The sequence below is a fragment of the Eumetopias jubatus genome, unplaced genomic scaffold (genome assembly GCF_037043125.1).
Source record: "Eumetopias jubatus isolate StellerSeaLion01/CBP00866 unplaced genomic scaffold, mEumJub1_p1.0 scaffold_10, whole genome shotgun sequence".
In the NCBI taxonomy this organism is placed as follows: domain Eukaryota; kingdom Metazoa; phylum Chordata; class Mammalia; order Carnivora; family Otariidae; genus Eumetopias; species Eumetopias jubatus.
The window spans coordinates 50479041-50492185 of record NW_028274816.1 but is presented as its reverse complement, the minus strand read 5'-3'; the positions used below and the strand labels follow the sequence as shown (position 1 = coordinate 50492185).

The following is a 13145-nucleotide window of genomic DNA, read 5'->3' as shown; positions in this document are numbered from 1 at the left end:
CAGGGCCTCTTGTCCCCAGCCCAGACCTGCGCTGGTCCTCACTGTCAGCGGGGGAAATGGTCAGACATTCATCCATGTGTCCGTGAAAAAGGCGGAGGACGTGGCCCCCGGTCACATAGCCTGTTGAGGAGCAAGGGAAAGAGGTCACTGCGGGGCTGGAGCCCTGGAGGGGCCTGGGAGCCGAAGTGGAGTCTAAGGGTCCTGCTTTTCCCCTGTGGGAGGCTGGGGCTGGGTTTGGGGGGTCTGCAGTTAGAGATCTGAGTTTCAGGACCCCAAGTGGCAGTCTGAGATTTGGGCTAAGTTTGAGGCCTGAAGTGGGGGTATGAGATTTAGGGTCTAAGGTGGGGAATCTAAGTTTGGGGGTCTGAGTGTACAGGGCTGAGGTTGGGGGGTTTGTGGGCCTCAGTTTGGATTTTTGAGGTTGGAGTCAGAGGTTTTGAGTCTAATGTTCCCAGATACTGGGCTCTGAGTTCCAAGGCTTGATTTGGGGTCTGGGGTCAGAGGTGTGACGGTTGAGTCTGAGGCTAGGGTATGGACTTTGAGTGTTGATTTTGGAGGTCCGAGGCTGGTATCTGAGGTTTAGGGTCTGAAGTTAGATCTGAGCTTTGGAGTCAGAAGCTGGTGCGTTTGAGATTAAGGCCTGAGTTTCAGGATCTGTGGTCTGAGTCTCAGCTTGGGTGTGAGGTTTGGGTGTGAGAGTTGGGGTCAAAGTTTTGGGGTCATGCTGTGGGGTCCTAACATGAGGGTCTGAATTTGGAAGATGATTTTAGATATCTGAGGTTAAAACTTGGAAGTCTGAGGTCAGTTGACTGAGGTTTGGGGTCTGAATTAGAGGTCTTGGTTTGAGTATTTGGGTATCTGGGTTTGAATTTGGGGGTCTGAGTGTTGGGAGCTGTGGTCTCCATCTGTGCTTGTCATCTGAGCCTTGGGCGTCTGAGGGATAAGCTCCAAATGTGATATTTTCAGCTTTGGATCTGGGTTTAAGGGTCTGACTGACCTCCAGTGCCTGAGTTTGGCATATGAGCTTTGGGGTCTGGATTTGGGTGGCTGATACTGAGTTTGGGGTTTGGGGTCTGAGCTCCAGTGTTCTGGATTTGGGGTCAGTTGGACATCTAAGTATGTCATAATTTGGAGATCTAGGTTTGGGGTCCGAGGTTCCAAGGCTCAGTATGGACATGTTTGAGGGCCAATGTGGGAAGGCTGTTTTGGGGGTCTTAATCTAGGGGCATGAGGTATGGGATCCTCACCCTCTTCGCAGCCAGAGCAGATGGGGTTCATGTTCCACAGTGTCTGCATGAAGGAGGCATCAACCTGGAGCTCCCCACTGGCCGTGGACAGGTGCTGGGTGCAGCCAAGATGTGGCAGTGAGAGACGATGGTGGGGTGAGCAATAGTTCCAGAGTCAGAGGCCAGAAACCAAAGGTGGAAGCCGGGAAAGCAGCAGACAGGAGACAGAAAATCAGAGAGCACAGATCAGGAAACCAAGATCCAACTGGGGCATGGGGCACCAAAGGCCAGAAGTGGATGCCAGAGGTCAGGAAACTTGGAATCGGGAGTCGGGACGTGGGGGCCAGAGAGCCCACAAACGGAGGATGAGGAGATGGGCAGTCCCGGAGGGCCCCCCAGCCCTGGGGCAGCAGTAGCTGGACTGGGGGTGGGATTGCTCACCAGGTAGCGCTCTGAGGAGACACTAACGAGGATCAGGTCATCCCCAACGCGGACCTTCTCTCCCTCCGACCTCTGCTTGGAGGCCGGGTGCATCGTCCACCAACAGGCCTCTCCTGGGGTGGGGGGCGAGCTGTCAGAATGAGAGCTACCCAGAATGCCCTTCCCCAAGGGCTTCCCAGCCATGGAGCCTCCCCAGCCCTCTGTCCCAAATTCTCCTATCATCTCCTATTACCTACTCTTTGCCTCACGTCCTCCATTCCTGCCCTCAGGCCCTCTGCCTAGGGTTCCCCCATGCTGGCCCAAGTTGCCCTTGTCCCCCGCATCCCTGACCCCCCAGTCCTGCACCTCCTGCACCCCGGCCCCTGCCTGCAGTCTCCCCATCCCCACCCTCCCCACTCCAGGACCGCACCTGTGACATCTTCCTGCAGTCCCACGTCGAAGGCCAGTTTGTCAGTCATGGAGCGGGAGGTGGTTAGGCAGCTCAAGTACTAGGGTTGTAGAGGGGAGTCAGCCTCCTCCAGGCGGGCCCTGAGTCCCCTGCCCCTGCCCATGCGCCCTCGCTCTGGCACTCACCATGCCGCTGTGTGTGTGCCGGAGCAGGATGGCATGGCCGTACAGGAGTGTCCTGTGGCCCCCGCCCTGGGACGACTGCAGTGGGGAGGACGGGGGAGGGGGGCACAGAGTGAGTACAGAACCCCCCAAGGCATCTGGCCTGTCCCAGGTGGCAATATGCTCCCCATAAAATACCATGCTCAGGCCTGGACACAAGGAAGCCTTAGCTCAGACCCTCAACAGATTCTTTGCCTCAGTTGCCCCATTCATGGAAGTAGAGGCTGTGTCTCTGAGAAGCCTGTGGATAGGACATTTTATATTTCCCAAAGCCCACTCTGTCCTCGCTGCCCCCTTCATCTTGTGAACCAGGCCCCAAAGTCCTTCAGGGAGTCTAACCCCTGTTCCAGTTGCCTGGGGACTCCCAGGGAAGCCCCAATACCTCATATACCATGGGCCTTGGCCCCTTTTGCTGTAACCTGTCCTAACACAGCTGAGCTGCAGCCGGTATGCACCAGTGTAGTCCTACCAGTCGTTAAATCTTCGAACCTCCCCACAGGGACCCGCCCTGTGCTGCCACACACCACCCCCCCCCCAAGCACAAGGAGACTCTGCCCCTCCTGGGGGGAGGGCGTCACCCGGTCTCTCGATGGCATCATGCCTCCCATCCTGGCTCTCACATGCCCATGCTCTGAGGGGGCCATGTGATGGGGCCCCATGATCACATGGAGTGGAGTGGAGGGAACCCACACTTGGGACAGGGGGAGGCAAGAGGGGAGGTCCCATGCAGAGAAGAGCTGGGATCAGGGTTGGAGGAAAGGGTGGGAAAGAGGAGAAAGGAGCAGGCGGGGGCACGGGGGGCTCAGAAGCCCCCACGCCCTTCCTTCCTTCCTGCCTGGCCTGTGTGGGCTCCACAGCCCCTGACAACTGGGGTGGGGGAGGCCCCCAGCCCCTGTGTGCAGGATGTGTGCCCAGGAGGCGGGCCTGGGGTCAGGAGAGGTGGGAAGAACAAGGTGACACCCAAGGCCAGACCTACCCACTTATCCAAATTGAGGGCCTGTGGGGGGCAGGGCGGAGAGAGGAAGAAGAGCAGATGGTGAACAAGCCCCAGGTCTTCCCACCCCGCCCTGGCCCTGCCCCCACCTGGGCCAGGAGCCTCACCTCCACGCCAGCCTCCACGGTGTTGGCCAGCATTTCCTGCAGGGCTCGGACCGACAGGGACTGCTCCAGGACGAAGCAACAGATGGCCAGATCGGGGGGCACATTCTGGGGGTGGGAAGATGTGAGGGGGGGCCTGAAGGCCCCTGAGCGCTGGTCTAAATACCCACACCCCTTACAGACCCAGACCTGACCCCAACCCCCCAAGAAGCCACTGCGCTCTGCCTCCCCTTCAGATACCCTGAATCCATACCAACGTCACAGGAAACATGCCTCCTCCCTCAAACACCTAAACCCCACCCGAACCTCACAGAAGCTTCCATACCACCCTCCCCGCCTGAGTACCCCACAGCCCACCTAACGTCAGAGTGAGCCTCAGCCCCCTCCTGCACCTGCTCCAACGCCATGCCTTCCCCTGCAGATAACCCAAACCTCTGCGACCCCCCATGAAGCCCCACCCCTGCAATCACCATCAGATAGCCCCAATTCCTGCCTCCTCCCTCAGACACTGAACACTGCTTCCAAATCACAGCAGGGTCCAACCTTGTGCCTTCCTCCTCAGTCTCCCACCCAGTCACCTCAGACTCTGGAGCATCCTCCCCCTTGGACCCAAGACTCTCTGACTCCCTCAGACCCTCGGCCTCCTCCACCATCTGACTCCACGTCCCCTCCCTTTCCCAGCCCCCAGGTCACCTCCACTCTCAGACCCTGAGTCCACCTCACCCTCAGACCTGGGCTCCCTCCACTCCCAGCTTCTAACTCCCTCCCCAGTCAGCAAGCCCCCACCCCGCTAGCATCCCCCAATCCTGCAGGCCCTTTTGCTTTGGATCCAAGGCCCTCTGCCCCCTTAAACAGCTGCCTCCTGAGACTCCCGAGCCTCTGCCCCTTCCTCCACAGACCTCCACCCCTACCTACCTCAGACCTCTAGCCCCCTTCTTTTCAACTCCCCACTTTCTCTCCCATCAGCAGCCGCCTCCAGATCCCCTCTTCTTTGAACTCAAGACCTTCCATCCCCTCAGACTCCCCCCCTCCCCAGGTCCCCTGCTCTCCCTTCTCAGACCTCCACTCCCACCTGCCTCGGACCTCCAGCCCCCTTTCCTTCTTAGCCCCTCTCTGTTTGCTCTCCCGTCAGCACCCCCTCTTCAGACCCAGACCCCTCTTCTTTGGACCCTAGACTCTGCCCCTTCAGACTCCCCACACACTCCCACACTGACCTGGGCATTGCTGGTGGGCTCTAGGAAGCAGAGGCGGTTGCCAAAGCCCTCAGCGGCCAGGCAGAGCTTGAGCTGCTCCTTGAGCACGGTGGCGCTGCACTGAAGGACCACTTCGTCGTCCTGTGTGCAGACCACGGGGTCAGGGCTCCCGCAGACACTGCAGACCATCATCCCACCCGTCTCCTCACGGAAGAGATAATATGGGCTCACAGTGTGTCACGTGGGGGCCCATGCTGAGGGCTCCACACACTTCTAACATCCCATGAGACAGAAACTAGAGTCATCCCCATCTTCAAATGGGGAACCTGAGGCTCAAGGAGGGGGCATAGCTTGTCCAAGGCCACACAGCTGCTAAGGGGAGGCGCTGGGATTTGAACCCCAGTCCCACTGGCTCCAGTGGGGTCGGCAAGGTGAGCCACGGAGGTGGAAACTATAAACCCCCAATTTCAATGACTTTTAAGCTCAGCCTTCTCTAATTTCTCTTTTGTGTATTGTTTCGTTAATAGCTATCAATTAAGGAGTGCTTACTTTCTTTTTCTTTTTTTTTTAAGATTTTATTTATTTATTTGACAGAGACAGCGAGAGAGAGAGAGAGAGAGAGAGAGAGAGAGAGAGAGAGAGAGAACACAAGCAGGAGGAGTGGGAGAGGGAGAAGCAGGCTTCCCACTGAGCAGGGAGCCTGATGTGGGGCTCGATCCCAGGACCCTGGGATCATGACCTGAGCTGAAGGCAGACCATTAACGACTGAGCCACCCAGGCGTCCCTTTTTCTTTCTTTTTTTTTTAATTTAAGTAGGCTCCACACCGGGCAGGGAGCCCAACGTGGGACTCAAACACGATCCTAAGATCAAGACCTGAACTGATACCAAGAGTCACCCCAAGGAGTGCTTTCTAATGACACCTGAATGCAATGCCAGGGCCCAGGCTGGATCCTGGACAGGCCACAAGGGACCCCTTCCTGGTGACTGCTGGTGAAAGCCAGACCAGGACCGTGACAGATAATGGCATCAGAGAAATGCTACATTTCCTGACGTTGATGACTGTCCTGTGGTTTTGTAAGAGACTGCCCTTGTTCCTTTGGAAACAGACACTGAAGTGTTTTAGGACTTAAGTATCAAGTCCACAGCTTACCCTCAAACAGCTGAGGGGGGAAATGTGCACAGAGGGAGGGCGGGGGAGAGAGATAAGGCAAATGTGCCAAATCTTAACAAGTGGGGGAAATGACTTACGGCCACGTGGGAGTTCTTCGAAGTAACCTTGCAACTCTGCTCTAAGCTGGAAATGATTTCAAGGTTATAAGCTAAAGTTTTAAGTGAAATAGAGTGTTTTCTATGTGCTGGGTCCCATTCCAAGAACTTAACACGTATGAACTCACTACTGAATCCTCTGACGTAAGTTCTATGATGTGAACCTGTGGAAACTGAGACCCAGAGAGGTCGAGTAACCTGCTTGAGGTCACACAGCTGTCCTGCAGCTGAGCTGGGATTTGATCCCCATGCCGTGGCTCTATATGCCACACTCTTAGAACACTAGACCACCTCTTCATACATTAGTAAAGTAGCCCATATCTACAGTTATAACTAATATACATGTGCATGGGGGAATGCCCAACACTTTGACATCAGTCAGAAGTGATAGAGACCCCAGCTCTTAACCATTGAGTAAAGTAGTGGTTATTTCCTTCCACAGCTGAGAAAACAGGCTCAAGGAAGTTTGGTATCCTGCCTGAGGTCCCACGGCCTCCAGCCCCTCCATCCAGCATATCACACAAACTCACTCCAGTCCCGGGCTCCCGGGCACACGGGCAGCCTCCCATCGGCTGCTCAGCCAGGGAGGGAAGGAGAGGTCTGATCTGCCCTGTAACCTCCAACCCCGACCTCCCAGCACACTCTGGGCACTTGTGTGTTCAGAGGGCTAGACAGCTTACATGTATTAAGCACTTACTCTCTGCCCGGCTTTACACTCAGGGCTTTACGTTCCTTCAGCGGATAGCTATTGGGTGGCGGCTACAGCCAGGCTCTGATTTAGGCACCGGATATAGAGCAGCAAATAAAGCAGACAAAGTCCCTGTCCTCATGGGGCTGCCATCCTCGTTGGGGACACACTCAATACGCAAAGGGATAGGTTCATTATTTTCACGTCAGTGACCAGTGTTATGAAACAACCCAGGCTGATGTAATAGAGTGGCTTTGGGGGTAGGGATGACATCAGTGAGGGGGTGAAGCGGCAGCCTCTCCAAGGAGGTGACATTTGAGCTGCACCTTGTCCGACTAACAAGAAGGGGATCCGGCCGGCTCATCTCTGGGAGAAGAACGTTCTGGAAGCCGGGCAGGCTGTGCCAAGGCCTGTGGCCAGAGGGAACCAGCGTGGGTGCTGAGGAATAGCAGAAGGCAGTGGCAGAAGGAGTGAGAAAGCGGAAGGAGATGAGCTCAGAGAGAGTTTGCAGGGAGCCCATTGAATCCTTATGGTACCTATTTTTGCCCCCATTTTCCAGATTAGGAAACTGAGGCTCAGAGAGAAAACTTCATATCACTTGCCCAAAGTTAGGAAGCAAGCAAATGGCAAACCAGGATATCAACCAGAGACTGGAGGCCTAATCACTACATCAAGATCCTCTAACTTCCTCCTGCAGCAGCATGAACGGAGGTGGCCTGGTTACAAATGCAGGTCCCTTGCTGCCTTAGTTTCCCACCCAACACCAAGGGCATGACTCAGTGGCTCTGGGGTAAGGGAATCTGGACCATTACCAGCATCCAGGAGGCTCTGACGTGGGCCATGCTTTGAGCAACCCCAGCCTAGGCAGGGCTAGAGGTCACCACCCATCAAACGGAAATGAATTCGTTTTGGGAGGGGGGAGCACGGCCACCATGCTTAAAAACTGAAATGAAGTAGAGCAGAACATAGCAACTTGCCCCCCCCCCGTTCTAAGGGCTCCCTACATTTTATGAAACCTGTTTCCAGGAAAAAATAGATTTTGTGTGAATGCACCCAATTTGTCTATAATCGCACGAATTGGGAGGCGACCCAAATGTCCATCAGCAGGTGAACTGAGAAACAAATTGTGGCACATTGACACAGTGCGGTACCACTCGGCAACAAAAAGAAACTCTTGACACATGCTATGTGGATAAATGTCAAAAATAGGCTGAGCAAAGGAAGCAAGGCAAAGGAGCATATACTATATATGAAACCCTCAAAGTGCCTAGTGGAAACCAGTGACATACAGCAGACAGACAGGGTGAGTGCTGCAAAGAGCAAGGGAGAACTTTCTGGGGTAAAGGAAATGTTCTATGTCTTGCTTATGATGGTGGTTTCATGCATGTGCAAAGTTTTTCGAAACGCACTGAACTAGGACGCCTAAAATGGGTACAATGTATTGCATGTCAATTATACCTCAATAAAGTTTGGTTTTAAAAATAATATATGTGTGTATTTGCATGCACTGGGTTGCAAGATAAAATGTATTTCTGACAGGTGGGATGAGGTCCAAAAAGTGTGAGAAAAATACCACACCATCTCCAATAAAGTGCAGGAAAACAGACCTAGTCTGGGGCCAAGAGATGCCAGGGCCAGAGCTGTAGACCCCAGCACAGGTTAACCTGGCAAATCTGAGGTCAGTTCTCCTCTTGTGAAAGCAGGAGGGCTGGGTCCCAGGGGCATCCAGAGATGACACTTTCTGGCCTTGACCTTGGGCAAATGACTCTACCACTCAGGCCTTGGTTTCCCTCAAATCTCCCAGGGAGATAAAGATAGGGCCCTACCTCAGAAGATAGGGCAGGCAAGGATATAATTAGATGTCTCGGGAGACCGAGGCCCTGGGCATGGGGCCTGACGTAGAGCGGCTGCTCAAGGCTAATACCATGGCCATGGTCTTATTAGGGCCGGGGAGGAGGGGAGAGCCCAACCCATGGTGTCTGCTAAGGGGCTGGAGCTGGGGCAAGAGTCTAGGGTGAAGCTAGGCCTCCTCCTGTGGCTGAATGACCAGCTGTCCCTATCCTTCACTATCAGCCCCAGCTGTTTGTTCCTCCCTCCCAGGAAACCGGACCCAGCACACCAGGGTCCTATTCTGGGGCCCTGGAATGCTGTGTCAGCATTTCCCAGGGCCTGGGAGGAGGAGGGGAGGGGCTATCGCAGGGTCAGCAGACCTGGCCCAGAAGAGAGAACATCCCCTCCTATACACTCAGCCACTGGCAGGGAACAGTGGGAAGGACTCTGAGATGGGCAGCCCCTCCCCCCCCCACACCCTCTCCCTGTCCCCTGCCCAGGCCCCAGAAAAGCTGGCTATTCTGGGAGGGACACCTGTTGTTCCAATTCTCATCCCTGCCCCCCAGTAGGGGATCAGAGATGCCAGGAGAGACAGAGCTAGGGAGGCAGAACAAAACGCAGAAGGCCTAAAGCCAAAGAACAAAGACAGAGACAGGGAGAGACAGAGATGGAGAGACAGCAAGACAGAGATAACCCAAAGAGATGGCTAGGGAGAGACACTACCCAGAGACCTTTAGCAGCCATATTTGGCCCTCCTACCCAAAAGAGGGGAGGGATGAAAGAAGACCCAGAACCTGAGGGTCCCCTCAGGAGACCCTCAAGGGCTGGAAATTCAAAGAAGTTAGGTCCTCCAGACCACCCCAGCCCCGTTCCCAAAATTTAAATTAGGTCAGAATCTGGAGCAAAAGAGAATTAGGCTAGGTGGTGTGTGGGGGCGGGGGGCAGGGAGAACAGCTAAATTAAGCTCAGGAATTAGAACCACCTTCCCCAAGTGCCGGCTTCCAGGGTGGTGGGAGGGGGGTGCTCCTTCAGCTAACCCCTCTTCTCTGGGACAAATAGCAAATGTCAGAAGGGGAGGGTGGCCGAAATCCCCCTTCCCATTCTGCAGTCCCAAAGTCTTCTAATTCTCTATGGTGAGAAAGGTGAGCGAGACTGAGAGACAAAAAAGGAGAAAGATAGAGTGACAGTGACCCAAAGGGACAGAGGAATAGACCCTGAGACTCAAAGACCAACAGGGATCAGTACAGAGACATCCGGAAACAAGGAGACACTCAGAGGGACCCGAGAGATAGCCCCAGAGACCCCCTAACACAGAGATACGCACCGTGCGCAGAAACTGGACCTCATCCTCACCCTCTCCTCCGTCACCCATGATGTCGAGGCCCGAGGGGCGCGGGCTGAGGTCGGGGAATAGGAGGAGGGGGCTGCAGGCTGGGCGGGTGGGCTGGGGTCGGAGACCTCTGGGGCACCCGGGAGGTAGATGGAACTGCGAGGAGGATTCGCGTGCTGGACAGAGGTGGAAGGAGGTCCCCGCCCCCCCCCGGTTCCCATTGGGCCAGGACGTCCAAGGCCACGCCCCCTAACCGGAGCCCCACCCTCAGACCCCAAACCTTGGCCGGAGGTACGGGTAGGTGGCGTGGGAGGTTGTAGGGGGAGCGTCTGGAAGGTAGCTGCCCCCTCTGCACCTCCAGGGTAAGGAAGCCCATTTCACAGAGAGCAAACTGAGGCTCTGAGCTGGGAAGCCTGTGCTTGATGCCATACAGTGGAGCTGGGATGCACATCAAGGTCTCCCGAATTTAAAAAGCACCATACTTAGTGATTAAAAGCAAGGACTCTGAGCCAGATAGTCTGGATCTGAATCCCAGGCTTGCCACTCCCTATGTGTCCTTGGACAAGTCACATCCCCGCTCTGTGCCTCAGTTTCCCCAACTGGTAAGGAGAAATTAATAATACCTACCTCATAGGACCTTTGCAAGGATTAAATGAGATAATTTATTTACAGCACTTAAAGAGTACCAATGCATAGTAAATGTTATTTTTTTTAAAGATTTTATTTATTTATTTGAGAGAGAGAGCACGAGAGGGGGGAGGGTCAGAGGGAGAAGCAGACTCCCCGCCGAGCAGGGACCCCGATGTGGGACTCGATCCCGGGACTCCAGGATCATGACCTGAGCTGAAGGCAGTCGCTTAACCAACTGAGCCACCCAGGCACCCAGTAAATGTTATTAAGTGTTGCTTACATCATTATCATCATCATCATCATCATCATCATCATCATCGTATCTTTTCAGGCAGGAATAATAGCCATAGCAGACGTCTTTTGTGTGCCTGTTGTATTTGAGTCCCCAAAGAAAGATATTTTTACTGCATCTCATTTAGTTGTCAGGACAATCCTGCTATTATTCACATTATTTAGAGGAGGAAATAAAAATGCATGGTCCTTACCATGTTTAATTTTAAGGACCGGAATGAATGATGTAGTTCTCACAACAATCTTGTGAAATCAGTAGATTTATGGTGCCCATTTTACAGATGAGGAAAGCTGAGGACAGTGAGGTAGAGTGACTTGCCCGGGGTCACACAGAGGCTGAGCAAGGGATCTGAACCCAGTGCTAGGGTTCTTACCCATTCCACTGCATTGTCTTGATATATAATAAAATCTAATTATAACAAAAACCCAATTCCTAAGGGCCACCTTCCTCCCTGCCCCTCCCCCCCGGCCCCACCACCAGAGTTCTAACCCTCCTTCTCCCCAGGGACTGCCTGAGCCACTGAAGGCCACTAGCTGGGCCACCCCTTTATGCAGATAAGCTCCATGGGTTTTGTCAACAGGAGACATCTGAGAGGGGTAAGCAGCTCCTTCTTGCTTTCTTGCTTAGGGCCCTCCATGGCCTGAAGGCACACTGGCTCCCCGGGGTCCCCCACCGGCTCTGGGGAGCGTGGCTGTGAAGCTTGGACAACCGGCCTCTGCAGTTCCCTAAAACAGGCCGCAGTGAGGCTTGGAGGCCCAGTGCAGGACACCAAACATACCTGGGCCTCCTGCCAGTCATACAACTTTGTGCCTCTGGGCCTCAGTTTCCTCATCTGTCAGTTGGGCTAATTTAGAATAGTCCCTACATGGGGCTGGAGGTAGGGGTCACGAGGAAACCTTTTAGAGCCTATGATATGGTAATTTATTGATACAGGTAACTTACTGATAATATTAAAATTATTAACATGTAATGGTATCTCTTAAGTTATATAAAACAATATCTTGCAGTCCAATAAAATTATACATCAAATGTTAAATGTATAGGGGCGCCTGAGTGGTGCAGTCAGTTAAGCCTCCAGCTCTTGGTTTCGGCTCAGGTCATGATCTTAGGGTCATGAGATGGAGCCCCATGTCAGGCTCTGTACTTAGTGTGGAGTCGGCTAAAGTTTCTCTCTCCCTCTGCCCCTCCCTGTGCTCGCTCACTCTCTCTCTAAAATAAACAAGTAAATCTTTTCTTAAAAAATGTCAAATGTATAATAGGTTGGTATGTGTCATATACTTAAATACTGATATATTGATACAACTGTCATATACAACATATGAGTTTGTACCATATTCTTGAATTTTATAATGCATAATTATATAATTATGTATTTAGGCTAATATAATCACACAATACAATGTAACTATGTTTATCTATATACAACATATCATACATGCTTGCATATTAAATATTACATTTTTCCTTGGAATTTTATGTATAACAATTATTCTGTGTCATTGTGCATTATATCATAAGATATTAATAGCATTTCTTTTTTTTTTTTTTTTGATCAGTCATCATGATGTGTTTTAAGACCTATCTATGTTGCTCTATGGACACCTGTTCTGGGCTTGTGGGGGCTTTGCAGGACTTCCTGGCTACTCTCCTCTTGGGGTGACACCCAGGCTGCCTGCAGCTCATAGAAGGATCCTTATATGTCCCTTTACGGGACTGGGAGCGAATGTCCAGGTACACACACCCAGCAGCTAACTGAATTTGACTAAGTCATGCCAAGTGGCCCTTGGGAATCAGAGTTCCCAGGGCCCCACATCCCCAACCTCCACTTGACATTTTCCAACTTCCAACCTTTGCCAGACCAAAGGGATGACTCACCGGTGTTTTAATTTGCACTTCCTTGATCAGTTACCAAGAATGTCCAGCATCCTCTCAGGTACCTATCAGAGACTTGGGGTTTCCTGGTCATTTGCTCACACTCTTGGCCCATTTTTCTATCAGGATTGGTGTCTCTTTTTCTGGCTGATTTGCAGTTGTGCCTGTCACCCTTCTAAAGATTAATTTCTCGTTGATTTTAGACATTGTAAATCCCTGTTCCCACTCTGTCATCTCATCTATTTGTCCCATGGTGTCCTCATTGAGAGAAATCTTTATTCTGATATTAACAAATGCACATGCCTTATAAGTTTTTGTAGTTTGCTTCAGAAGCCTTTTCCTTTGTGGTTGATGGTGTTACTGGGAGTAGTAACCACCCCTGCAGGCCTGCAGGGGGGCGCATGTACTGACCTCCCTTCCTGAGGCTTCTCTGGGTCCTGGGGGTGGGGGTGGGGAGGTGGGGGGAGAGGAGACACCACAAGCTTGGGCTCAGCCAGTGGTGTTACATCACCTTGTGAAATGCAGGTGCTGGGGAGATGGGCTGAGAGACAGACAGACAGCACATCATGGACAGCACCACCAGAGACTTGGTGCGGGGGAGGGACGGGTAAAGAGGCAGGGAGAGGAAGAGAGAGAGAGGGCCTGAGACTATACGGTAGGTCATGTCAT

General features: G+C 53.0%; 1 protein-coding gene across 1 annotated transcript in view; it reads right to left on the bottom strand.

Annotated features, from left to right (window-relative positions):
* The window catches only part of RYR1 (ryanodine receptor 1), a 108446-nt gene extending 97816 nt beyond the window's left edge, over positions 1-10630 (bottom strand). The window contains exons 1-9 of the mRNA XM_088026936.1: positions 10593-10630; positions 9706-9838; positions 4589-4708; positions 3378-3482; positions 2241-2315; positions 2077-2155; positions 1668-1780; positions 1248-1341; positions 27-120 (exon numbers count right to left, since the gene is read on the bottom strand). Coding sequence (XP_087883062.1) covers positions 27-120; positions 1248-1341; positions 1668-1780; positions 2077-2155; positions 2241-2315; positions 3378-3482; positions 4589-4708; positions 9706-9838; positions 10593-10630 — 851 coding nt within the window. The remainder of the gene's footprint in view (positions 1-26; positions 121-1247; positions 1342-1667; positions 1781-2076; positions 2156-2240; positions 2316-3377; positions 3483-4588; positions 4709-9705; positions 9839-10592) is intronic.
* Between the last annotated feature and the right edge of the window lie 2515 nt (positions 10631-13145).